Source organism: Schistocerca cancellata, chromosome 3 (genome assembly GCF_023864275.1).
Source record: "Schistocerca cancellata isolate TAMUIC-IGC-003103 chromosome 3, iqSchCanc2.1, whole genome shotgun sequence".
In the NCBI taxonomy this organism is placed as follows: domain Eukaryota; kingdom Metazoa; phylum Arthropoda; class Insecta; order Orthoptera; family Acrididae; genus Schistocerca; species Schistocerca cancellata.
Window position 1 is genome coordinate 809,589,861 of NC_064628.1, and position 26,555 is coordinate 809,616,415.

At 42.6% G+C, this 26,555-nt stretch overlaps 1 protein-coding gene across 10 annotated transcripts in view; it reads left to right on the forward strand.

Annotated features, from left to right (window-relative positions):
• The window catches only part of LOC126175874 (serine/threonine-protein kinase tousled-like 2), a 596,427-nt gene that overhangs the window by 523,346 nt on the left and 46,526 nt on the right, over window positions 1-26,555 (forward strand). For 6 of the 10 annotated variants that reach the window (XM_049922899.1, XM_049922901.1, XM_049922900.1 and 3 more), the window contains one exon: window positions 25,860-25,950. In XM_049922899.1, the coding sequence (XP_049778856.1) occupies window positions 25,860-25,950 (91 nt within the window). Of the gene's footprint in view, window positions 1-5,431; window positions 5,634-23,472; window positions 23,700-24,112; window positions 24,322-24,762; window positions 25,543-25,859; window positions 25,951-26,555 lie in introns of those variants that run through there. The other 4 variants (XM_049922909.1, XM_049922907.1, XM_049922906.1 and 1 more) reach the window with 4 other exon arrangements.

Sequence of the window (26,555 nt, forward strand, 5' to 3'; positions counted from 1 at the left end):
TTTTAGTATACATAAATAAAAACATCAGCATCCATGAACACGTAATGCGATAAAAAGTAACATGTTCAGTCAGTAAAAGTTCACAAAATCAAACAAACTCACTCCTCGCGAAGTGTGCTCTCACAATTATATATATTACAGAAGTTATTTCTGTTAATTTAATGAGAAAGTCTCATTACTTTTTAGAAAAAGGCGAAGATGAAAAAAAATTTGTTACAGCAGGACACGAACCCGCTACTTACCATTTTGTAACGTGGCAAGCCTACCAATTACGCTATGGTAATGTTCTAAAATCAGCGACCTTACATTTTGTTTTTCGGTCTTACGAAGGATTTAATCGCCTGTGTGTTATTGACATTTAATTACAACAAATCCCACAAAGAACACCACTTCTTGACGAATCTTCGGTGTTCTGTTGCTTTGAAACGGCATATTTTAGAACACCCGTTTTATGGTATAACACCAAGGCAACTAAATATGAAAATTCTTTAACGACCACGGTGACATTTTTCCGTTATTTCATTACAACAAATCGTACTAATAACGACGCGTTCTCGAGAGATTTAAAGTTCTGGTGCTTAGAAATAGCACGTATTCGTAGGATGTAAGTTGTAACGTAAGACCTACCGAATATGGAATTCAGCTGAACACAACAAATACAGTCTGTGGTGTCATAAGTTCTTCTTGTGACACTGAGTGCATTCTTGCTTCTTATTGGTTCTTCTTTACGCGGCACGTCGCTGAAATATCGCAGAACTTTGGTTTAGCGTGACGAAATGGCTCCTCAACTTGAAATAGCAGGAAGTGAGTCACAAAACTCGTAGAGCGCCACGTCGGCGTTAGCCAGTTCTTCCCGTCTGAAGCCGGACTAACGCTTGTTTCTCGGTCATACAATTTGAGGCACCAAGTTGCGAGTGCTTTTGGGTCGTCTTTGAGGAATCGCCACACACAACGTGAATTGAAGGAACTGTTTGCAGTGCAGTCGTTGTCTCGTGTTTTCTGTTGTTGGTGAAGTGTCATTAGCAAAAACAAGCGCCTCGGTTGTTCCATTTGTTTGCTGTGCACGTTTTTGCTGAGATTCATGAAGTGGGCGGACCATCGTGCATTTATCCTAAAATCCGCATTCCCATACTTAACAGCCAAGATCTGTGAATTTCGGATGACACTGTACTTCCTAATATTTGAGTTTCGATTACAGACGACTAACATTAGCTCAAGTTCTTATCACGTAGGAAGTATCCACCATACCTGTACATGATGTACCAGATTAAAATCTGACCAACATATCTTGTAATAATAGCTGGAATGCAGCAGTTAATAGGCTGCATTGCCAAGTGTGTGTGTGTGTGTGTGTGTGTGTGTGTGTGTGTGTGTGTGTGTGTGTGTGTGTGTAGGGTCCGTCACAATTCCTGTTACTCACAATTCCTGTTACTGGGTTCTTGACGTTGTGAAAGGAACGTGGTAGACAAGGAACACTTGCCCGGGAAAGTACCATTTTGAATATAAAATAAGACGAAAGATAGGATCAGCTTCAAATCTTCCGCATCGCGGTACACACAGTTGTGATCACCAGTTCACCTACCATTTTCGTGCGACTACAACGGCTGCAAAAAAAACTGGCACGTTCGCAAGTAGGAGGGTTAACTGTGTTGCTCCATGGACGCGCCGCACTCTCGTTTTAAAAAGATACGCCCTTCGTCACGTAGAAGAGAAACCGGCGACGAATTTTGGAAAAGTTACCCAGGGTTCCATTGTCGCCCGTAGAGCGTACAGGTCAGAGCTAATCGTCTCCCCTGTGTGCGTATCATGAAACAGATGATTTGAAAGTGGTTCATTCCCCAAACTATTTTACATTCAAATTGTACATTTCCGGAGATAGGTTCCTTATCAAAACTTCATCTAACAAGTCGTCTCTACAACCCCTAGAAGATTGGAATAGGAATTGTGAAACACCCTGTGTAGAGACCTATTATTGAAATGGCCCTTGTATTTATAAAACCCATTGTAGGGTTTCTTTTAGATTATTCGAGAACTGAAAACTAATATTTCGTTTGTATCGTGAATCGACATGTCTCCGGGAGGGGGAAAAATCGTGTAAGAGTAACGCTTTCCCGAAATGTATTTCTTTAGCTAAGCGTTTTAAAATATTTTTGGATATATATGCAGTCTGCTGTGTCGTTCACGTAAAAACTTAATGGCCTATGTTGCCAGGAATGCATTATGGAAAAGTTATGTGGGTGATCTTTTTGTTCTGATTTGCTACACTCGTCTGTAGTCCAGTTATGACGAAGCGATTTGTACACAAATTAAGAATTTTTCCTTCTGACACATTACTTCTGTATCAATCTTGAAATTACACGGTAAGTATGTCAGCATAAAATGAGACTCAGAACGTCGAATGAGCCCTGCTGTGAGATGTTTTTCAGCCAGACTATAGCTTCGTTACGACAACGCAATGCTGAAGTAGCCGCTTGCCGCAGTGACGTTTTATCAGTTGACGCATACTCTCCAAACACGCGTTCGTGTGGAGGTGCTAGTAGTTGTGTGTGCCTCAGTAAGAATAGCTTCTTATGCCTTTCGGAGAAACGGGTATGTCAGTCTAATCTTTTTGGTGGAAATTATACTTTTTTTCGTGGCGTATGTTTCTCCTATGCGAAAGACTAGGTTGTTTACCTATCTTCGCATGTTTCCTGTTTTTATTTCAGTCTACCAACTGTTAGATTTTTCTTAGAGTCCATGGGGGCTAAGAACTTTGCGAACGTCAAAACCACCGTTCTGCTTACACTGTAAATCTTTTGGCTATCACGATTGGCCACTGAGAATTTTCAAGTGACACATGTTTACTTAAGATTTTGTGTGTAAAAAGACATTTTTGTACGTGGACGGTCTTTGAACATACCAACCATTGAACGAACTGATAACTAAAGAAGCTGCCAAACACACTACCAAGCAATTGAAGCACGCTACTTCATCAGTGGAAGAGAGACGTGCTTTACCCTGTTTGCGTCTTCTACCGTGTTTTGTATGATTATCGCAGTGATGTAATAGGCGGCTTCTGTATGTGTCAGCTCTTCCGACGATTTATATCTTTGGTATGTTTAAAAACTGTCCACGTGTACAAAAGCTCATGACGCACGTAATCTGAAGTGAAGCTGTGTCATATGAAAATGGTTTGTCGTGATACCGGTAAATTTTAATTTTCGACAAATTAATGTAGTGTCCCAGTGGAAACACTTGTTTCAAGCCTTTCTGTCCATTATGTACCCGAACAACTGTGTCAAGCGCATGTTCAATGCTAACAATAATCTGCAGTTTCGATGCGACGTGTCATTTCTGTAGCCTTAGCAAGTGAGGGACCACCTTCCTTCATTTGTCGGTTTATGGCGCAGATAACAATTGCGAGGAAATCCTTGAGAGCGACACAGTTTACGATAAGGGAGCGTGCCGTCTAGTGCCTACTTTCAGGCTGCCAAGCAGATAAAAGCTGCGGCTTTCTGAACTGAGAGCTTAGTCAGCGTTGCTAAAGTGTAAAACTGACCCTTAAATGTTCAGACGCATACCTTGTTACGAAGTATTCTTCCAATGCACAGAAACGTTGATAACTCAATAGATGGTTTTTCGAAATACTATTGGGTAGCAAAGCCCTTACTGAGATCGAACGCAACTCAGTTATCAGTTGTTTTTTAATATGTATCTCTCTCTCTCTCTCTCTCTCTCTCCTCTCTTCTTCACGAGCACGCGCGCGGTTTTGTGTGTGTGTGTGTGTGTGTGTGTGTGTGTGTGTGTGAGGGATGGGGAGTGAGCTTCTGAGCGGAAAGATTTTAGACTCTCAAATTTATATTGCAAGTAAGCTTTGCACCCTGATGTTGTGTATTAAATGAATACTGGAATCGCTTTCTTATACTCTGTAAACCCTGGAAGTTTAAATGACCAGGACTTAACCACTTTTGCTGTTCACGGCCGCTGAATGTTAACGGAACATATTTTTTTATTTATTTTTTCGTTTTTCTTATTTCTTTTCCCAAATCTACATGTTTTGTCTATGATAAAATACTCTGTAGTACATAGTTCATTACAAAAAAAAAAAAAACCTCGTCATTACTAAGAATACTTGAACTATTCCTTCTTGCATTGATGTTTTCTTTTACAAAGCTAAACTATAACAGTGCATCGAACAGCAATTTGTAACTAACCGAAAAAAATGTCGAAAACGACAAAAATTAAACTTAACTCTATGAAAAAATTAAATATTAATCAAAGTGCAAGTGGGCTCAGTCCAAGCTCGTAGTTTATAATTGTGAGAAGTGAAACGGAAGTTAAATTTTATAATCAAAGGAAGTGAGGTGGTGGAGAAAGTATTTCTTGAAACTGAGAGTGCATAATGGAGTTTCGTTTCCAGGCAGTGGGAGGAATGAGAAGTTTTATCCCCCCCCCCCCGGGTAAACCTAGAAGTCATATTCAGTTACATTCATAGGTTGGATACGAAGATGCGCGACGAGCTGTACGAAAATCCTCAACAGGAACAACGAAATGGATTGTGTGTGGGAGCTAGCCAAGAACGATGTAAAAAAAAAAAGCGTACTACTTCCGGTTACGTAGAGCGGAGTTTCTGTCAACAGGATTTTGAAGACCGCTACTTTGTTTGCCCGCATGATAGAATACCGCAAATAAAATAAACCAGCGTATGTCACGGGGTAGTAACGAGGAAACGAATATTCTTATTTAGTTTCTTTATGTAAAAGGTACGTAATGCAATAGTGTAGTGTCACAACAAGGTTTTTCGTGATCAAAGCAAGCGGAGTTATTTTTTATTGTAACAATGATACTGTAGTTTTTACTTTTCCAGATTGCGATGTTTAACGCTCCTTAACCAAAAATGTATGTTCGCGTTAAAACATAATAATTGAAACATGCGAAGAAATTGTGGCACAGAGAATATGATGACTAAAAGTTGCCCACTCGTAACAATTACTTTAAGCATAGTCTCCTGGTTATTAAATTCAGAAAATAATTTAACATTTGCCGTAGCGTTTGTGCCATTCAGAGTAGCCGTATGCCAAGAAATGTTTAGATAGCCTCAGAAGTAACAAAAAAAAGGAACAGTAATGGCCTAATGGGTTGTTGATGTGAAAAAAGCTTATGTATATGCCACTTAGATTTATCATAAAAAAAGAAAAGAGGAGAAACACTAACTTGAAGAGTAACTGCCATTTCACAAGCAAACTAGATGCATAAGATTATAGGAATATAATTTATATGTTGTTGGGCTGCGTCGTGCTTAGATGAAAGTTTTGAATGCAGGCAGGCCATCTGTTGGCGACACTGCAAGCTGCCAAGGCCGCTCAGCAGTTGCCCACGCCGTATCATCACACAGCTGGTTTTGGAGCAGTCGTGACAAACCGCCGTGGAGGGGGGGAGTAAGGAAAAGAGGAGAGCGTTTAAGATGGTGAATGAAGTTAGAGATTGCGGTCGTGCTACGGACTATGGTATCAAGTGAAAGAAGACCTCGAAGAAGAGAGAGTTAACTAGCGGGGCCAGTGCGACGTAAAGTATATGAGAAGACTGTCCGGAAGCCCAACTCACATTTCGTAAATCGCCATTTGACTACGAGACGACCAATATTTTCCTGGAAGGTTCGTGCTTTTCTTTCTGGTTATCTGCCTCCGGCCACACCACTTGACAATCTACCCCAGCTCTTCCTTGTATTAACTGAGAATGCTTTTGTGAAAGTGTCGGAGGTCACTACGTGTTTTACAGGATTTGTCGCCTTTCTGTGCAGCTTATTACTTTCTTGCATGTTGTTAGTGGCAACCTTGCGCGAAAAGACGGTGAGCGGAGGGGGGTAGAGGAAGCAGGCTCGGTTGGATGACTGCTGGTGATCTCTTCTTTGCTAAGATGCGACTGGGAAGAGATACAAGCCTTGCAAGTTTGATCTGTTTACCATTCCTTGTGATCAAGAAGTTAAGGTTTCCTTGGCTCTATATAATATACTGTAACATCCGGGAGTATATAGCGGTTTTTGCTGCTCAGATGGTTCAAATTGTGGCTTAAGTGCCACCAACAGTAGTATATAAAGATCACAAAAATTCACGCTTCAGGAACAAATATGGGGCATAGTTCCAACGGGGAAAAGACTGCGCGTTTTGCAAATGCTTTTTTTCAAATACTGCAACCGGGACAAAACATTCGAAGTGTTAGTAATCTTACCAGTTAAACTTCTGTGGATGAAATCGATGTATATCCGGACTTCTGCGCCAATGCAGTTTAATAAAGAACTACCTTCAGCTGTGGCAATACAGCGTCTTGTTGCTCAGTGATCGCCTGCAAACTGTTTTCTGCGCCGAATCTGGCACGCCGACTGGCGGTGAGATGTCTGTCTCACAGTCAGCATCTTTGGCGTCACGTTGGTATCGCGGCGCGGTAGTAAACATCAGCTGGATGCAGTGGATAAATGATACGCCATCTTGCTCCACTCCGGAAGCTCGGCTCCATGTGTTTCATTGACATGAAGCGAAAAATAGTGAAGAATACATGCATTACTTTGACACACAGGAGATAGGTCATTAAAATAAGTACGATGTTGCTTGTTGGTTAAAATGCAGAGTAACTTATTCATGATAGGGATTACGGGTATACATATTGATATGGACATTGTTACTTAAAACTTAATAGCGTATTACGTTTCCCATTCGCACAGGTAGGTCAGAGGCATGCAAATGACTTGCTGACAGATTCCGACTAGCAAGAAATATGAAGACAAATAACATTACGTTCACGTACAACATAAAAAGTGTGGTCGCATGACACTGATTTACCGACATCGTCCATGTTGGTATTTTTGCGGTTATCCATGAAGTCCGCCTTGACGCTGCTAGCATGGCACACAATGAAAACAGTGCTTACGCTCGAGCTGGTAGTTATTTTTCGCTGGCGAATCGGCGTTGTTTTAAGCCGACAGCTGCAAGCGACGAGATTTGCTGAATTACGTGTCACTCTGCAGAAAACTCGTACGTAGATTGAGCCATGTGTGGTTGTCGGTTCGTTGCATTATATAAATCCCCTCTCAGATTGTTACCGAACCGCCTCCGCCGACGCGCGAGAGGCGACTGGCGGCAGCACGTGGTGAAGGCGCTGGGCGAAGCCGCAAATATCCGAGAGCTCCCGAGCTCGACCGAAGGGTACCGAGCACAGCCCGCGGTCGACACACTGGCCCCTCTGCTGTTTCCTTTGCGGAAATTTAATACTTTCGCGTGGTAATATCAGGTACAGTACTTCTGCACAGTAATGCCTGGCCTGGTCCTATGAATTACACACACACACACACACACACACACACACACACACACACACACACACACAAAGTGGAGCACGACGGGGGAAGTAGTGGATTGGTGCATTCTGAGTTCGGAATGGGCTGAATACAGTAAACACTAGGTTTAATTTTTATTTTAGTCTACAGACAACTCTAAATCGAGAGTGCACTCAGAGTACTCACGAATTTTGCCCGTCTAAGGGTAGGCAACAGATACTTCCGAATAACATGCGACGTACGCCTTTTTTTCGTTTGACGCAGCTCCATGCCTATGAATTCTGTTAAAAGGCGAAAAGGACGCAGATAAAGAGGCAAGGGTGTATTACGTTCATGTACGAATTTTGTCAGTCAGTATCAGGTATTTAGTTGCTAATGTGTCTTTTTACTTACAAGTGGTGATGTGTTGCGTCAATTTCATCATTGCTTGAAACTGATAGTAGCAAAGTGTAAACCTTGTAAAAACGTCTGTTTGCTTTGGTTTCTTCAGAGCTTACTCCTTAACATCAGTTTTTGATCCGTTCTTCATTAGTCTTTCCTATGGTGAGGTGCATGTGTCAATCCCATCTCATTCCTTCTTACACATGCACATGACTGAAGCGATTTTGTGCTGTTTCGATTAATGAGGGTGTATGTACGATTACTGTCTATGTTTTACTATCGTTTTGCTTCCGGAATATCGTTCTAGATATTACTGGCCATCATTCTTACACTGATTTTGTTGCTTTGACTGAATGTGCTCAACTCGAAAGGTAAATTAGCCACTTTACAATGTTGCACTCCATTTTTAAAGCCTCTCAACATGTATGTATAAAAAAAATTAAATTGAAAGCTGCGTAGTTTAAGATTTTTGCACTGATTTGTCAGTCTTACGTAAGTCACTCTTTCTCCTACATGGCAGTACAAGGCGTCGTAATAACTTTTTATGCGTTATCACAAATTTTTTATGAGTCATTTCACGTCGTATCTACACATTCTCTGCTGTTAGGAAGATTGATGATCCTTAGGCTGCCAGTAGACAGAAGCTTTATGATGTTATGGGTGACCCTGCCCACAGAGTTAACCAACGAACCGACCAACTGCATGTCCGTTGCACAAGTAACACCGCGATATAGCTATGGATGAAACGCGACTTAAGCTGTACACATCGTGAAAGTATGAAACCTGATAAGTGGAAGCTCTTACACTTAAGTATAAATAGTGTATATAGAGAATATTGTGGTAAGGAAACGATTACAGTATACTATTTAGCGGAGGCTGATTTCGTGGTTTTTAATACATTTAGACGAAATCATTTTCTGGAGACAATTAGGACAGCAAAAAGCTTTTCTTACATGTTTCAAGGTGATTGATAATTTCATTTAGTGCCCATATGACACGCTCTAATTAACAGAAACATCACAAAAATTGAAAGCTATACACGCCTGTTTTCTTAATCTGAACCTCATATTCGAAAATTATTTCGATACGATTTTGCACCAAAAGAAAAAAAAATTGAAGCAGTAAATTTCAGATATGTTTTTGATGCGATAGTCCCTTCTCAATGTTGTACTATAAGGGACTGCGTACAAGTGACAGTCATTTTTGTTTTATTCGGCTTTCGAGTTAACCATGTTACTTATCAGGCGAGAAATAGTAGTAGTACGTTTTGTTCTACTTTCCGATAATAGTTCTTTGTGAAGACGAAACAGAAACAGGTTGTCTAAAGGTTTAATTCATTTTTGAGACATGGCGAGTAGGAATATTTCCTCTGATGTATAAACGGAATGCTGTACTGTCAGAGGCACGAACTGTCATATAATTTGTGCACTAATTTCCTCTGTGTTCTTCACCCTTTTCCCATCGCTTATTCCTTACTCCGCCTCTACTACCCGCCATTTACAATTTATTTCATTTTTGAAGCGCTATATTGTTACATAGTGTTGGTTTGCACTTGCCATTCCAGTTGCGTACTCCGAAAGCCTAGGTAGTCCGATTAAGAAGACAAGCTCGTATATGGTTTCCAACTGGCAGGGAGGAAAGGTGGAGGGGCGGGAAGTTCACTACTGTTTCACGTTAACAGTCCACTGTACAAAAGATACCAAGATGCAGACGTTCTGTGCATATGAATTGACGCTTCAGCCTTTCTGAAAAGAATACGAGAAATAGATGGAGAGAAAATAGTTGAATTTTATTACTAATGTATCAGAACATAAAGTTCAGGGAGACTGTGTTTCACTCCTTTGTTCAGAACTAGTGTTTCATCCGGGTCAGGATAGGACTAGAGGATAAATTGCATTGGCGTTGACTGCGTACTGATTTTAGAACGTCACAGATTTCAAAATGAAACCGCGTAGACAACTGGACCCGAACTTTTCCGGAGCAATGGTTTGTGTTAACTGCAACTCTCATATCCTGAGCGGGTCAGTATGTGAAACTGAAGAAAATAGAGAAAATGTAACCCATGGTACTGTTTTAAACAATTGGATGTGTGAATACGCTCGTTTTTGTAACAGTTGCGTATTTTTGAGTCACATACTGTTCGAAGTTGTATAAAGCTGTACAGACTGGAAAGACTTTTTATTAATACTTCTATCTCTGTGATCATCCTGATTTAGGTTTTCCGCGGTATTCTGAAAGTGGTTACTGTCTCACGTTGAGCTCTTCTCCGTTCTGCCAACTAGACTACAATTTTCCGTATTTGGACTAATTTGCGTAAAGTTTGGGATTCTTTCAATTTAGTCTGATGTGATATCCTGTACAGAGCATTAAAATGTGACCTTCCTTTCCATAGAGTGTGCTATTGAATATTTGTAGGTGCCGAACCACGATCGTGCAACGTCAAATTGGAGGCGACAACGTTGACGTCAGGGTGTCGGTCTAGAGCTGTAGGAGCGTAGTCAGTGGAGAGCTGACAACAGTGACCACATGATGGCGACTGCGACTGCAGCGCGGCGCCGTGCCGGACTCGCGACCCACCTGCGCCGCGCCCGGTAAACCGGATCCCGAGGTTATCGGCCCGCTGCCCCTCGCCACCACATAGTTCACGTTCCTGTAATCAGGCGTCGCGCCAGTCGCGCCCCCTCGCGCCAGATAAGGGAAGCTGCTGTCTGCCATCTTGCCGCCGCCACTGCTGCCGCCCCGCGCCGTTGCCAGCTTCCGGCCTCCAGACACCCCCCTCCCTCCCTTACAGTACCGCCCCCTGCAAGGCTAGCCAACTGCATTTACCTCCCATCCTTGTAATATCTACTTTGTCATTCTTTCTGTTCCGAGGAATAACCAGTCGTCTTTAGAACTGCATCCCTTATTATACGGAGGCTTTGGGTTCGTGTCCCTGCCTTATCCTGGCAAACTTCTCATCTGCATGACTGCCCTACAATTCGCACTTCAGTACCTGGCAGATGGTTCATTGAAACACCGTCAGACAACCTCTCTGCAGTTCCACTCTGGATAGCACGCGGGAAAAACGAACACTTAAAGCCTTTCTCTTTTGTGTCACACTGATGATTTCTTCCTTATAGGTGGCCGTCAGTACAATAATTTTGCAGGAGCAAGTTGGTGATTGAAAATTCAAGAAAATATCTCGCCGCAACGAAACATGCCTTTGTTTTAATGATGGACACTCCAACTCGCATCATAACAGTTATCCTCTCTCCCCTACACTGCGATTGTACAAAACGAGCTGCCCTTCGAACTTCCTTGACGTCCTCTGTCAATATTATCCAATTAGGGTCCCACACCGCGTAGCAGTAACCCGGAAGAGGACGTCCAAGCGTAGTATAAGCAGTCTCTTCAGTAGATCTGTTGCATATTCAAAGTATCATGTCAATAAAAAGCAGTATTCGCCACAACATTTTCTATTTGACGATTTAAGTTGTTTGCAATTTTACCACATAGATATTTAGATCAATCAACCAGCTTCAGATTTGTGTGATTTATCATGTACCCGAAATTAACGGGATTGTTTGGAGTCAATTACTAGTTTCGGCGCCATACGGGCATCTTGTCTAAATCATTTTGCAGTTGGTTTAGATTTTCTGGTGACTTTATACTAGACTGTGAAAGGCAGCTTCATCTGCAAATAATCTAGGAAGGCTGCACAGATTGTCTCCTAAATAGTCTGTATAGATTAGGAACTGCAGAGGGCGTTTAACACTTCTTTGAGGTACGCCAGATATCACTGCTGTTTCACTCGATGTGTTGCGTTCGTCACTTACTGCGAGCTGTGACTTATCTGATAATGCGACAACAATACTTTAATTCGACAGCCAAGGATAAAGCGTGATCTGGAGTAGAATTACAGTTTCCTGTCAGTAGGAAACTATGCGCTAATGAAAGAACGCGAAATTAGGAAAGATGATTGTTCTTGAAAGCTGTTCTATCAGTGGTGTCAGGTCGCGTAGACATTTTATGTCTACCGGTGCCCAAGCGGCCAGGATGGTCCTCGCGATAGCGAAGTCCCAGTCAACTAGGAGAGGGCTAAATTGATACTCAGTCGGTAATAATTGGAAGAGGATTACCAGTTCTAACATTTGCTTCATACCAAAGAAAAACTACCTGAAAAATACACCAGGATAGCGAACTCTCAACGACTACATGCACGCGTTCGTTCTCTCTCAACAGATAAGTGAATTGTTGACGTTAGAACGAAAAACTAATAGTATCCAAATGTAGTGATATTGAAGCTTCAATTCATCCACCATGTGTTCTCGTTCTTATTTTCTTGGACGTCGACGATACCATAAGTTCATCAGACGATTTAATTAGATTGTGTCGCATGGAAGGGATACTCGATACTGTGATATAACAAGGTACCAATCATGCTCGATGAGAGGGTCCTCGAGAAAATTTTGTTGAGAACCTTGGACTAGACCATCACTGTAAGTCGCTCATACTCGTCCACTCCCATTTGCACATTCTCTCACTCATTCATTCATTCAGCCCAACTCATGAGCACATTGCCATCCCTTTGTGTCCCTTTTTATTTTTATATTCCTCGTTGTCATTGACATAGACCGTGCCTCTGATTATCACTGGCCCTCACCCACTTTCACTTTCTCCTTCTCTTTATTCCTCTCCCACTGGCACTGTCACCAACACTCTTTTCCTAGCACTGTTCTGTCATTGTCAGTTACGTGCCATTGCTACTATGCCCCTCTGTTTCTCTCACGTTGCCATTGTCTCTTTCGCTCTTTCTATACCACAGCCACTGTCTACTATCTTCCAGTATATATTACTTCTTCGCCTCTATCCCACTGACACTACCTTCATCTCTCTCAGCATAAAAAAGCGCGAATATGATCGCATGCCAAAATTTTGGGGAAAATTTTCAGTGGTTCTGACGAAGGTAGAACGAGGCAGATGGAACCCCACTTTTCAGTCAGCCTTTTAATAAAGAGGAGCTTCAATAGGAACATTTTCCGGCTGGTTTCCCTTCTTTTCTCTGCTACTGCAGGGCACTTCATTCGTATGAAAAGAACTTTGTCGTTCAGTAAAATTTTGATAGTTATGTGAAACTGAAATAACGTAAAACTAATTTTACACCTCAGACAGGATTTTTCGCGCACAAAATTTTTTCATGTACTTCATTACTACAAAATGAGGTTTCCAGAACCCTTCTGATGATAAAGGCATTTGTTGTGCATAGCCGTCTTGGAATCCGCGGCTCAGTTCTGGTGTGAAAAAGTGCTAAGGAACACGATTTTTTGGTTTTCTAAGGAACCGCCGACGAACTAATGGTGCCTCCAATATCCGCTAAGGCCCATCGTAGACCACATCAAATACAGAAAGAACTAACCGATTTGATCCATTTGCTTGAACAGGAGGAAGTGGTGCAATATTCATACTTTGACCCCTCTGCTATGTATACAAATGTTCTCCAGTTAAAGGGTATCCAAAACATTTGACTATACCTTTCTGTCACCATCAGAATCCACGGTATAAGTCCCGAAAGACTCCCGTTTTTGTGCGCGGCATTTTGGTACATATTAGTTGGCGCCTGTTTCTTTGGACAGAAATGGTAAAATAACCAGCACGACGTTTTTCAATATAAATAGCGGAGGTCAAGAAACAGCTGAAGAGACCTTGTTCCAACCTAGTCGCCAAATAATGTTAATTAAACTGAAATGATGTCTGTGTTACCCGTCGTTACACATGTGCACTCACTTATAAGTGAGTAGGAATACTTCTTAAAAATATACTGCATAAAATGATAAAAAATCGAATTCTTTAGCGTTTTGATCTAATTTACTTGTAGAGGATTGGGGGGGGGGGGGCGTAGATTCAGCATCTACACTCGGCTATTGCTATCATTTCAGTGACTCAGTTACTTATTTTTGACCTTAAGTGGTTCATGTGTCAAAAGTCGTCTTTGTATTGTTCGAAGATTATATTTTGCTCCTTAAAGTTTGCTGAGAGGCTCCTTTTACTCTCAAGAGGCATAAAGGAGTAAAGATTTTCCCTCAGCGTACAGTGAAAGTGGCCCGTAGCGTGAAACTTCTCTGACGAGCTTAGGGGAAGTTAACGCAGTTGCGCCTACAAATTATGTGCACTCGGTGGAATTTCGAAGCTTGTCAGTTGGTTTCTATTATCGTTATTATTATTATCATTATGATATTGGTGGTGGTGGTGGTGGTGGTGGTGGTGGTGGTAGTAGTAGTAGTAGTAGTAGTAGTAGTAGTAGTAGTAATGCTGCTGCTGGCCACAGCAATTCGCATGTTCTTTCGTCGTTTATCTGAAGTCGTCTGGTAGGCACATTAACGATGCACAGTCGATTTCTTTTTGTGTCTTACATATGCGTCTAAATAGTACTTTGAGACACATACAGGGTGTCCCTGGAGAAATTCTCAGTATTCAGGGACACCCATTCAGGCCAAAAGCTATGTAAACATGGGCTGTAAAATGTATATTTTAAGAGCTACGAGCGCTTGTTCATCTTCGCTACAGTTAAGTACATCTCTCCTATTACACAAGTGCTCATAGCTCATAAGGTATGCTTTTTAAAGCCTGTGTTTACCAGACGTTTCTGCTTCGAATGATCGTTGCTGTCATGTTCCAGAATTCATATCCCAGAATATTGACATTTCCTCCTGGTACACTCTGTATACAAGGCTTCTATAGACGATTCATTTGTTTTCAGAGTTCTAAATTCTCCAATGTATTACATCTACAGATATGATTGATTGCATGAACGGAACCATTAACGTACCAGTATTGTATTTGCACTGTACAAGTGTACTATGGGTGCCCTCTGGTCACACGACACACATGCAAGCGGTAATCAAATTTGTTTCATACCTTATGTAGCAACATCATGTCAGTGGCCATCACACCAGCACTGATGCGTTCTGTCAGCTGTTACAGTGGTCCTGCTGGTGGGGCTACGTATAGACTGTCCAAAGTGCACCCACAAGGAAAGTGTCACACTGCATTAGGTTACACGACGTGGGGGGAGGGAGGCGGGCGCCAGCAAAAGAACAAAGCCATATCCAGTAATGCGGAAATTCATCGTTTAGAAAGCGACGAACATCGATGCTCCAATGACGGGGTGCCCCGTGTTATTGGAAGATGCAATTCTCGAGAAAAGAGGTCATTTGTGGAAACAACCTCAGCTGCAACATATCACGGTAAGAGGAACCCGTCACAGTCTTCTCCACAAGAAAAACGGCCTACGTTGTGCTAATTAACCTTCCCGGATAAATGGAAGTTTGTTTTGTCGCTGAATATCAGCTTGGAGGCGAAATGTTCATCTTCAGTTACTTCCTGTATTATGATGCAAAATTTAAGGCGCTGGCCTCCAGTTGGTGGGTTCAAAGCAAACTCGGTGAGTTTACACTTCTACGCATGCATCGGTCATATTCTTAAAAGTAATACTTACGAAAATATAGAACTTGGAAAGTGAATGAATAATTTATGTTAGCACTGTATATTTGTCTCTAATTTTACGAAAGTAAGCTGTGGTAAAGTGAAATTAATAGTTTGTTAAATACCTTCGCTGTATTGTTTCAGCAAACGAGTGTGTAAAGCGTATTATCTAACCATAAGAATCATTTTCCAGTTCCTTTATCTACGTACGTTAGCGCCACTTAGTTGTGCCTTACGCCACTGCGTAATATTCCGTTTGAGTCGAGCCACCGAACTCAGTGTGTATCGAGGCGGCGGAACTCGCCTGACCGGAAGCTTCACACGGGCCGTTTCACAATTTGTGTAGGAGAACAGGGGCTTCAGTAAGTTACTCCTCTCCTGGAGTAGTACAGGCTGGTGCTGCAACTCAGCGTAGCTCTAACCCAGCCAGAAGTTCTTTGATAAGTTTACCGTTGCATGTTTTGTGGTAGCCATTTGATTGGTGTAACATTAGGGTGTCTTACCATTTATTTTAATAATGTGAATGCGACACAGGATTGACGCACCTAGAAATTTTACGATTTTTCTGTTCAATGTTTTAAATAACCGAAAGTTTGGGTGCCATTCCTTCAGTTATGAGAATACGTTATCAGGGAGCCAAAGCCAGATTTTTTTTTTGGTAGCGGCGTTCTGGGGAGGGTACTGAAAATAAGTAGTGCAAATCGAATTCTAGACAGTTTTTTAGTCACTTGTTTTTTCGTGACCAATGTAATATCGTCTTCCCAAATATAGTTAGTACGCATTCACTACTCATTGGTTAATATAGGATACATGGCAACGGGATACACGAATGTAATTCGAGGATACGGTGTTTCCAACGTCCTTGCATGGCTTAAGTTTTATTTTATTGATTTCTTTTTATAAGGGATGGTTCATTAATTTCCTCTGTACGGTGAATCCTTTGTGTCTAAACTCCCGTTTCCTCACGATAAAAACGTGAAAGCTTTACCCTAAGTTTCTGCAGTTGTTTTCTTGGAATTTAGGCAGCCGTTGTCTCACAACCACGTTGCGCGCCTGAACGATGGTTTGATGCTCAACTAAAGCACTTTGATTCTGGTATTTAAGAATAATAACTACCAGCGGAGAAATGCTCCTTTCAGAACACAAAGGCGATCATGTTCCTCTTTAAATGACTCTGACAGGAAAGTGGAAAATCAGCTGCCATGCTTCAATCCTCATTCCGCCTTCCTGACCAAAAATTTTGGCATGCGCTGTTTTAACGCAGAACATTTTAAATAATTTTACCCAGTCTCTCTCTCTCTCTCTCTCTCTCTCTCTCTCTCTCTGTGTGTGTGTGTGTGTGTGTGTGTGTGTGTGTGTGTGTGTGTGTGTGTGTGTGTGTTGTTAGGCCTTCGTACTCAGCATCTCCGTCTGACTACCAGGGTCTATATACGCCTCTCACAGGGTCTCCTTTTTCTCCTATTGATTTACAGTACATCCCACTGCTACTGACGCCTCTCTCACTTATACAGTCTCTTTTTGTCTTTCTTTCCCACTGCCACTGCCTGTACCGTAACTCGGCAGCTCAAAAGTTTAGGGAGGTCAAAATTATTATTTTCCGCCCGCATCTCGTGGTCGTGCGGTAGCGTTCTCGCTTCCCACGCCCGGGTTCCCGGGTTCGATTCCCGGCGGGGTCAGGGATTTTCTCTGCCTCGTGATGGCTGGGTGTTGTGTGCTGTCCTTAGGTTAGTTAGGTTGAAGTAGTTCTAAGTTCTAGGGGACTGATAACCGTAGTAGTTAAGTCCCATAGTGCTCAGAGCCATTTGAACCATTATTATTTTCCCTACACCCGCGTTTAAAAATTTCGGTCCAAAATGCGCCATTCCCTATACCTACGTGTTAAAGTTAGCCAGTCTGGATGGGGCCCACTCATATCTTTTTTCCATTTGCACTCTCTCTTCTCTCTTTTGCTCCCAGTGCTTCTGCCTCCATCCTCACACTTGGTAGTTTTCGCACTCAAAAATCATGGTTTTTCGGGGTTTTCTCGAGAACCGCCTATGAACAAGCGGTGTTTTATAAGCCGCCTAAGGTCTGTGGTAGACGAGTAATGCAAAAGATTTTTTTAATTTATGTCCTCTGGAGGTAGTGTGCAGTGTTTAAATTTTGACCCTATATTGTAGGGTAACTGCAGTATGTCCTTCCGACAGATGTACAAATGAGCGCTAGGCGTAGGACTACCCAAAACACTTGAACGTTTACGTCTGTGACAGTAGAACTCGAAATATGATCCCCTGAAAAATAGCATTTCAGCCAGCGGCTTTTTGGGACACGTTGTTACCGTGCACTGTCGTGCATGGACCGATTCTTACGTGCGCGTGTATGATTTTGCTTTTGCCAAATTTCTCTGCGTTACTGTTTCATGTAAAGTAAACAGAAACTGAAATTGCAACAGTCTGATGCTCCAAGCCCAGTGTTTGTATTTCCGTTCTCGTTTTACATTGATTCTATAACTAACTACAGTTACAAGGATGGTTTACACAGCCATAGTCCGTTTTTTTTTTTTTTTTTCCTTTCTTTTCACCATCGTTCCCTTTGTAACGATTGGTTGTTAACGCTGATGAGGACTGTGCGTGTGTTTTACATCAGGAATTATCATAGGTGTTCTTCGGATAGCAGATGGCAAAAATTTAGTATAATGACGAATGACGTTTTGAATATGGTTGTCCTCTTATGAACCTAAGTTTTTTTAGTTTATTTGCAGTTGTAGTGCCTTGTTTTTTCACCTCAGTTGATTGGTGGCCGACTTGCCCAAAACTTATTCCACAGCTGAGTGTTGCGTATTATGGTTAAATTTGGCTACGTTACGCCTAAAGTAGTAAAGATTTGTTTCCGTTCATTAAGTTCTTATCAGAGATGTTTGTTTCCTATATTCGATTACAGCTTTCTGTCTTCGCATGACCTACAAAAAACGAAGTATCAAAGATCGTAGCCTTTTTCCCTCCTTGTGTAAAATAGTGTCTTTAACGGATCTGTTTAGTTGTTAACGGTTAAAAGGTTACATTGACCGGAATTAGTGTTTTCCTAATGCGCTAACAGCATTTCGAATTCACTGTTTGGGAAATGTGGCACCTCTGTCTCATAAAGTAACCACAGACGTTGTTGTCCCTGTACACTCTCTGTGTGTGTGTGTGTGTGTGTGTGTGAGAGAGAGAGAGAGAGAGAGAGAGAGAGAGAGAGAGACACGTACTGAATGACTGCGAACCGTTCGTTGTGTGCGTTGCTCGTCCCCGTATACCTGCAACTGGTTCCAACCGACCCTCGGCAAGCGTCAGCCAGCTTGACTATTGTTCGCCCCCCTGCAATGCCCCTCGCGCAACCCCAGGCTGCCACCACTCACCTTGGTCTTGTAGTGTTTAGGCTTCTACGTTCTTAAGGCGGACTGCTTGCGTACTTCCTTCCAAAGTGCCGGCTTTCACTTCGCTTCTTCCTATTTTTAGAGCAGACGAAACAGCGCTGTGCCCTATAATCTCCTGCTCAGATTTAGTTTTCAGGTCAAGATTTGTTTTCAATTAAATCTGCCACATTTTTGGAGATGTAGGATGTCGACATGGAAATTTGACTTAGTGTTGCAAAGTACTACAGAAATCAATCCAAGGAAGTCGGGTGTGTAGGATCACAGGCTCAGCTTCGAAGAGTCGCACAAAGAATAATGAGCATAAAAATAATCATCCGATTGATCGGACATACGGCGGGCATTGTAAACGTCTGGTTCGTGGCCCGTGGTCTACAGTGTAACACCACATGTTGACACAAATGTCTCCCATTTACTGTGGGCAGCAAGAGAAATTGTTTATGAGCCTTTAGCTGGCTCAGAGATGAGATAATAGGTTTAATATCAAGTAAATTTTTATATAAGATCTAAAGCCGGAAGTCTTCTGCTCCGCAAACAACTTTCAGGTGCAGAAATGTAGTTTATCTTCGTGCTCAGGCCACTTTACATTGTCTACTTTGAAGAGCATTCTGTAGTAGCGACGGGTTCCAAAACGATTTAAATCACAGGCTCCCAAAACATAATACTGCCACCATTTATGTATGTCGGCCGATGCACGTGTCAAAGAGGCATTCTGCTGGTAACGGTGATGCCTTTTACGTGTGAGAGGAAATTTGGTTCACATGAAGAGGCAGCTTGATTCTATTGCCTAACAATAATGGTAGTGAGCCCACTGCTGACTGCAATTGTAACTGAAGTTTGCGCAGTCCGCAGTCCAATGAAAGCTTACCATAAGCCGTCGCTATACGGACCGTGCATTCGAACTGGGAGTGTTCAGCGTGTCGAGTTTAGGCACACATACAAGTCACATTGTTCCTGGGCGTTCAATAGCACGTCGAAATCGGCACGCTCACCGTGGACGTTCGAAAGCACGGTCCATGCGTTAAAGGCTATGTCGATCAGCGGTTACGAGCTACAGCAGGCCATAAACTGAATGCTACGAGAAGTTTGTACCATGCCCAGGATTCTACTCCTTTGTATGTTTTTCCGCATATTTCTGCCTTACCTGTGTGTTTTAAAGGGTACAAGTCTCTTGCAACCATCTCTGTAGACGAGGGAATACCACCGACTACGTTTTCCATTAGTGATTTCGCAGTTATTCTTCTGTTTCTAGTCTGCAAATGACAGCAGCCCATTGAACCTCGCCGTGTACGAACTATTAAGTTTCCAGGCGACCACCATCACACTGTATGCTTTGCCAATCTGACGTTAATCTGCAGTGAATCCGACACTGCAGCCTGCGTCATCCATGTGACTTCTGTGCATCCCCGCAGCTGTTACACCCCTTGCGTATTACCGAGAAACGTGGCGAAATCGTTAAGATACTAGATGCTCATTCGCGGGAGGGTGGGGGTCAAATGCCCGGATATTTGATTTAAAAACTACACTTCCGATTTACTTCCCTATCCCAACGTCGTAGATGATTTTGTCAATAGAACGTTGTGGTCTAATCTTCTTCATTCGTTTTGTACTGCCTACAGAACCTTTTAAATAACCTGGACATATAGCTTACAATTTAAGGACGTACGGTCGTGTTAAACGCTCTTTTGTTCTGCGAGAGTCCCTACATTCAATTTATCGAAATAGGTGGGCTGTAGTTCCGTGGAACTGACAACTGTTATTATAAGATTTCTTGCACTTACAGGGTGAGATTACGAGGGCGCTCCATTGCTCAGAGCACCGATTTCTTTGGGTATCGTCATTTCGGCTATTAAGAATTTCAACGCCGTTACTTTTTTTCCAGACGAGATACACGTTAGAGTATACAGTATGCTTCATGGAATTACATACTGTTTTTTTGAAGTCTTTTATACGTAACTTTCCTTATGTATTTCAAAATCCGTAACGACTTTTTTCAACGATTTTCGGAATTCCATGCATTCTCATCGATGAATTTCATTGGTTTTTATATTCAGGTTTTCTGTTTTGATGAATGTTACTTGTAGCAATGATTGTACTTTGGAATTTAGTGTTTCTTATTTTTTTTATGGCTTAATCACGTTGGAAAATTGAAGGGCGGTCGGGGGGGGGGGGGGAGGATGGACCCAAGATAAAGTGCATCGTCCCAACGCCGAGGTCACTGGGGAAATCGAGCATAGTCTTATTTAGTAAAGTTTCTGAGAAAACACGGACGTAAGTCTGGTTGATCGAATTTAGTTAGAGTCGAACGCGAATACAATCTTACAACAGTTACCTGGGTAATCTGCACTGTTTGCCGGTTCTAAACCCGGCTTTTCCCAAAATGTGAGTTCAACTTCCCTTCAGCAGAGAAGCAAAATATCTCAAGTGCTAACTGTAACTCGATTCTCGTAATTCCGTACATTAGTTGAAGCTAATGTATTACGTAAGCGCAATTAGTTAAGAGACGTATTTCCCAAAATTAAAAAAAATAATAAGAGTATTCGTAATCCTGCTTTAACTATTGGAAATTTAAGCAGTCATTTGTTCGTAATGGATACTACTAGTTAATCATTGTTGTGAACTTCAAAACATATCCGTGAAGTGGATCTTTTCATGTCCCGTCTCTTATAAGCAATGAAATTCCGAGCCATCGAGAATCCGCAGCCAAACCTAGAAATCGTGATTACTTTTCTTCTCGTGACGACAGAGCGATTCATCGTTTCTTAAGAAACGGAATGAACTAGCAACAGCTCATGTTAGGGCGACGCGCAGGATTAGCCGTATGGGTGTCTGTCAGTTCCTCGACAGCTAAAATGAATCGTGATTTCTTTTACATGTGTCGTCCTTCTCAGCGGTTAAACAAGACTTCTAAATTTTAGCCACGCGTATATTCGAACGTGTTTATTTACTGCTACAGATGAGAGCAGGTAAACCAAGCCACGTTTCTTTCTCGTGGGAAAATTTTCAAACCCTTTTTTTTTTAAGTTCGGAGTGTGTGTGTGTTTGTTGCTGGTAGTAGGGCGGTTTGGAGTATGTTGCGACCAGTTACGTAAAACGCAGTCGTTGTATATGTTACCAGTATTCATTAAACCTTGTAGTTGGGCTATCGGCTCATTTGATGTGTCCCTCTGCAAAGGCTGCGTACGCCTCTGGGCTGGAACGCTCGGCAGGAGAGCACCGAGCAGCTCTGTGGGAACGCCAAGCGTAGCGAGCACTGCAGCGGGGTTCGATTACCCGGCCTGGCCCCACCTCCACGCGCATTCTTTACAGCCGGCTCGACGGTGTGTGCTCTCTGCTCACTTGCTCTCTTTGGAGTGCTGACGTGTTGACAAATCTCGGGCGAGCCGTTCTCTAGTCTGGCGCATGTCTAAAATCTCTTGTTTTATTTTAATGTCTTATCGCGCCATAAAGTGTTATTTTGAAGGCATGCGAGAAACTAGCCCAGTTCCCTAGTTTTCGATGATCATTGCGGACTTAACTGTATATATATATATATATATATATATATATATATATATATATATATATATATATATATAATACTCGTTCCTCTTATTTTGAGCTGCTTTCGATAAGTAATACCTTTTAGGGAACTGTTTTGTGGGAGAAATTTGAACTTGGTCATCATGCCTTGAAGACAACTCAGTGGTGATTGTTTACGTACATACTCGTAGTCGCAAGGCGCCAGACAGCTGATATGAAGTGAAATTAAGTTATAGGTAGCTTGTCTGGCAGTCTGCCGACCAATTCTGAATTGGAACAAATTATGCTTGCTTTTTCTATACACTTCTGATCTATGTTTCACTAGTAATGAATTTAGATCAGTGGTTACTTTGCCTTCGAATGTTTACGTTAAAGGCCTGACCCATTTTTCATTGCTGTTTTCAAAAGGCCGCCAGCAGAAGCACAAGGATTTATTAAATATTTAGTGTTAACTACAACAATGTTAATTTTTACGCCCCAAGTTTTCCACTGAGAAATGAGGTGCGTATCTTTGCGCCCATTCCTTTCCATTTATTCAAGTGTTCTATAGCGCCACTCGTTGTTTTGAACACGGGAAGTTGGCCTGTGCATCAGTACTTCGCTAGTCACGGTTGCTTTTAAAGTGGTGGAATCATGCATACTTTCAAGCTGGTTAAGTAGCGCGTCCTAGGATGTTTTACTGTAGTAAAGAGTTTTTCACTCTCAATATCTTTAGATTTTCTCATGCTACTTGATGATCGTAGGCATCAAAGCCGCACTGCAGTTCGTTGCAATCTTGAATTCACGAATTACATTGTTAAGCAGCGCCCAGCCACAATTTTGAAATGGCAGTTTCGTGTATTTTGCATAGTTTGTGCTGTTAATATATTATTTTAGCAGATAAAGTTTGTGTGTAAATTTAAAAAAATGCGTATATCAATAACTTATGGGAAGAGCATACACAAACAAGTCAAGGCCACACCTGTTTACAGATGGCTGTCGAAATTAGCTGCGCAAATTATCTATAATGTAACAAAGCGGGATGATACGCTATATCTGCTTTCAGCGTTTAAATCCACACAATTTTGAGAACGTGTTGTGAAAATATTAGACATTTTATTATTGGCACTGCCGGCAGATGGGAGATGCGTTCGTTAAGTTTCGGCAGGCAGAAATGGCGGCTGCTTTATTCGCTTCCTAATTGCCTAGCGTTCCAGGCGGTACACGGGAGTCAATCCGGGTGTTGGAGTGTGCGGGAGAGGAGCGGCGGAGGTGGCTGCGCGAGGAGGGGGAGGGAGCGGAGAGGTGGGGAGAGACAGAAGGGCCGGACACACACGTGAACTGCCATTGGCCAGCACTGCAGGCCGACGGGTAAATTTAGCACTACTTCCCATGCACTCGTCTCTCCGCTAGTCGAGATTACCAATTAAGCGGATTTAGCAATATTTGCCATTCTGTGCCCTTGTCTTAAAACGAGAGGCGCCTATCGTCAGTAAAAAGTTGGCTGGCATGTTGCTTCCGTGGTGACAGAAGCCTTCGTAGCGCGTCGCTGTTCCCGCACCGCCGACCGTCCGTGAAAACATGCAGCTGGCACAGTGGAATCGATACCGGCAAGAGCTCACGTACGTCGACGGGGAAGTCGCCGTCCAGCCCACGGTTAGTAGGGGAAAACAGCGCTGCGTAAAGCAAGGCGTACACAGGGACGCCCGCAGCTGTCGGAACTACTACTGCTACTGCTTGTGCGCGTGCTTGACACACTTCCTGGAGGGGAAACAGTAATCCCTACATTACTGACACGCGCGTCATTAAAAGTTCTGGCCTCGAGGCTTGACTAGAAGCGCTGCCCTGCCGTGGTTCAGTTTTCGTAGCGCCAACACGAGCAGTAGTAGGCGAGCCGACAGCCGCGGACGCCCCGGCAAGCGGGCTGGCTTTGTAATCAATTAGGGCCCGAAGCTGTGTGTACGTGCGCGTGCGGTGGCAACAGCGCATGGTTGGCCAGCTGGGCGCCCCGGCGTTGCCGCAGCTAGCGGCGGAGACAGCGACGGCGAGACGAGCGGGGCGAGCCGACGGTGACGGCCGCGCAGGGCCACCAGGGCGGGCCGCACGAATTGAATGGCATTGCGCCGCCGCCACCGCCGCTAGCGGTTGCCATGGCCGCCGTCGCGCCCTGTTCGCGCACCCTTCGCTCGCAGAAGCAGCAGCTATGACGTGCGCCGCCGTATCTGTGATGGACAGCATGGTGCGCTCCTTCCTGCTCACCTATTGGGAGTACCAGAAGGTAATTAGCGGCCACTGACCGACCGGTTTCTGCGACCGTGGGAGGCCGGGTGACTACACAGGACGACTGTGACGATGGAGCGTGCTTTCTGCTGATCATATGGTGGACGACGAATTGTGTAACACCAGTGAACAGAAACTAAATACAGTGTGCACTCGTCGGGGTAGAATGTCTGTTTTTGCTATGCTGGCCGTCATGGTGTTTCATGTTAGAGCAACCATCAAGATAGGCAGGAGTCACTAACTTTGTGCTTTCGAAAAGCAAAATAAAAACATAGTTGCGTACATATGCGTTACACTCGCAGCTTGCCACCATTGATTTTAGAGCTTGCTCAGTCAATGTCGGAATGTTTCCCTCTCTGTCCCGTTGAGGAGTAGGTAGGGGGCACGGCCGGAGGAGGGGCGACCCTGCTCTTATAGTCAAGTGTGTTGTATATGCTGCCGCCGCGCGATAGGCATGGCGCGGCGACATCTTGCCTTCCTGTATTCGCGTCGCCGCTGTGACCTGTAGCAGTATGAGGCGGATTCCTAAATCGCCACCTTCGCTGTTACGGAAACAAATATGGCCGCCCGCTCTTCCGCTGCTCCTGTGCGGAACTCGACAGTGCAGCGGACACTGTTATCTTCTGCCCGTATTGTTTTAAGTGTGTGCGTACGTGTGTACCAAGAGAATAGTGCACTTCTTCACATTCAATTCCGCCGACCGTCGGTTGCACTTCGATGAGTTCGACAGTTTCTGGAAGTAAATATAGTAGTGGTAGCAGTGTCGTCTTTTAATTCTACGCTTGTCATAGAGATGTAGCCGAATGTGACCGTGTGTAAACGCGAGTGAATATCTGGAAGAAGGTCGAGATGGGCGAACGACTCTCCCCTCTCCCGCATTTCCTCCATTTTGTCGTGAATCTGATCCATCAGCCGTAAATTTTGTTCTGATCGTAACTATTATCAAGTGTTGTTACTTAAGTTTACTCATACAGGAACTGATCATACTGAAAATGTGTAACGCTAAAATCATGTTACGTAGATCGCCGTTGTATATGGGAATATTTCCTAAAACTAGGTTATAAACACATTGATGGTAGCTATGTTCTTAACCTTCAGTGAAACTGTGAAAAGATAAGTGAGGCCAGGCCTCGACCTAGAAGAATGCCACCAGCTGACTGGGAGTTTCGTATGAGAGTCATCAGACTGGAAACCTACATTTATGAAATGATTTTCTGTGGTACGTTATCAATATATATGTTGATTATTCGGGCGTAATTACGAATATTGTCATAATTTTGTTACTCAGAACTGAGCCGTTTATGCCAGATGTGTGTTTCTTGTTTAACTTTACAGTGATTACATTTATAATAAAAGTCACATTTCATCAAATATTCTTTAGTCTTGTCACTTTCATTCTGTTGATTCACTATAAATTATTATGGAAGGTTATGATCAAAACAAATGTACTTTTAAAATATCAGTTCCCCACTTTCTAATACTGACAATTCTAGTGAGCTTGGCAAATGCACACACTAATTTATTTCCTCTCTTCAGATGTCAGCTGGTTCTCAAATTCAGATGGCACCACAGACAAATGTCAATTCGGGCCAACCAGTTCATAGTCAAGACTCCAATATGAGTACAGGTAAGTTTTGAAAGAAATAATTTGTTCTAGTTTACAGACAATTCAGATCTATCAAATGCAACAAATCTTTCCTGTGTTGATTTTCCATGTACTCTCATTAATGTAATGTTAGTTCTATGGTAGACCTGCCTCATAGTTTTAATCTACACGTGTTTTACTAATTTAGTTTTATTCTTTCACTGATAATCTTATCATTAAAAGCTAAATGTTGAGTGAAATCCAGTTGATACAGTGTCATTCTTGACGTAGTATCTGCCCTGAGGTTTTTTTTTTATGTAATTGTGAGGCTAAAGTGTTGTGGTATTGTGACAACTTGGTGTTTGAGAAGATAATTTAGTAGATTGAAACTGTTGTTTTTGCTGAAACAATTTGTAACCTACACTGTTCTCATTATTGGTGACAGGAAGTTTGTGATGTCAGTTTGAACATGCTAATAGTGTCATTAGCACAGTAATAATACAGAGAAAATTAAGGTAATTAGTTTGTTTCTGTGTATATTGTGATTAATGTAGTCAGCAATCAAATGTCACTATTGACACATAATACATTCAAAACTCCATTTACAGTGTTAGGACAGTGGACATAACTTTGTAGAATGTAGTGAG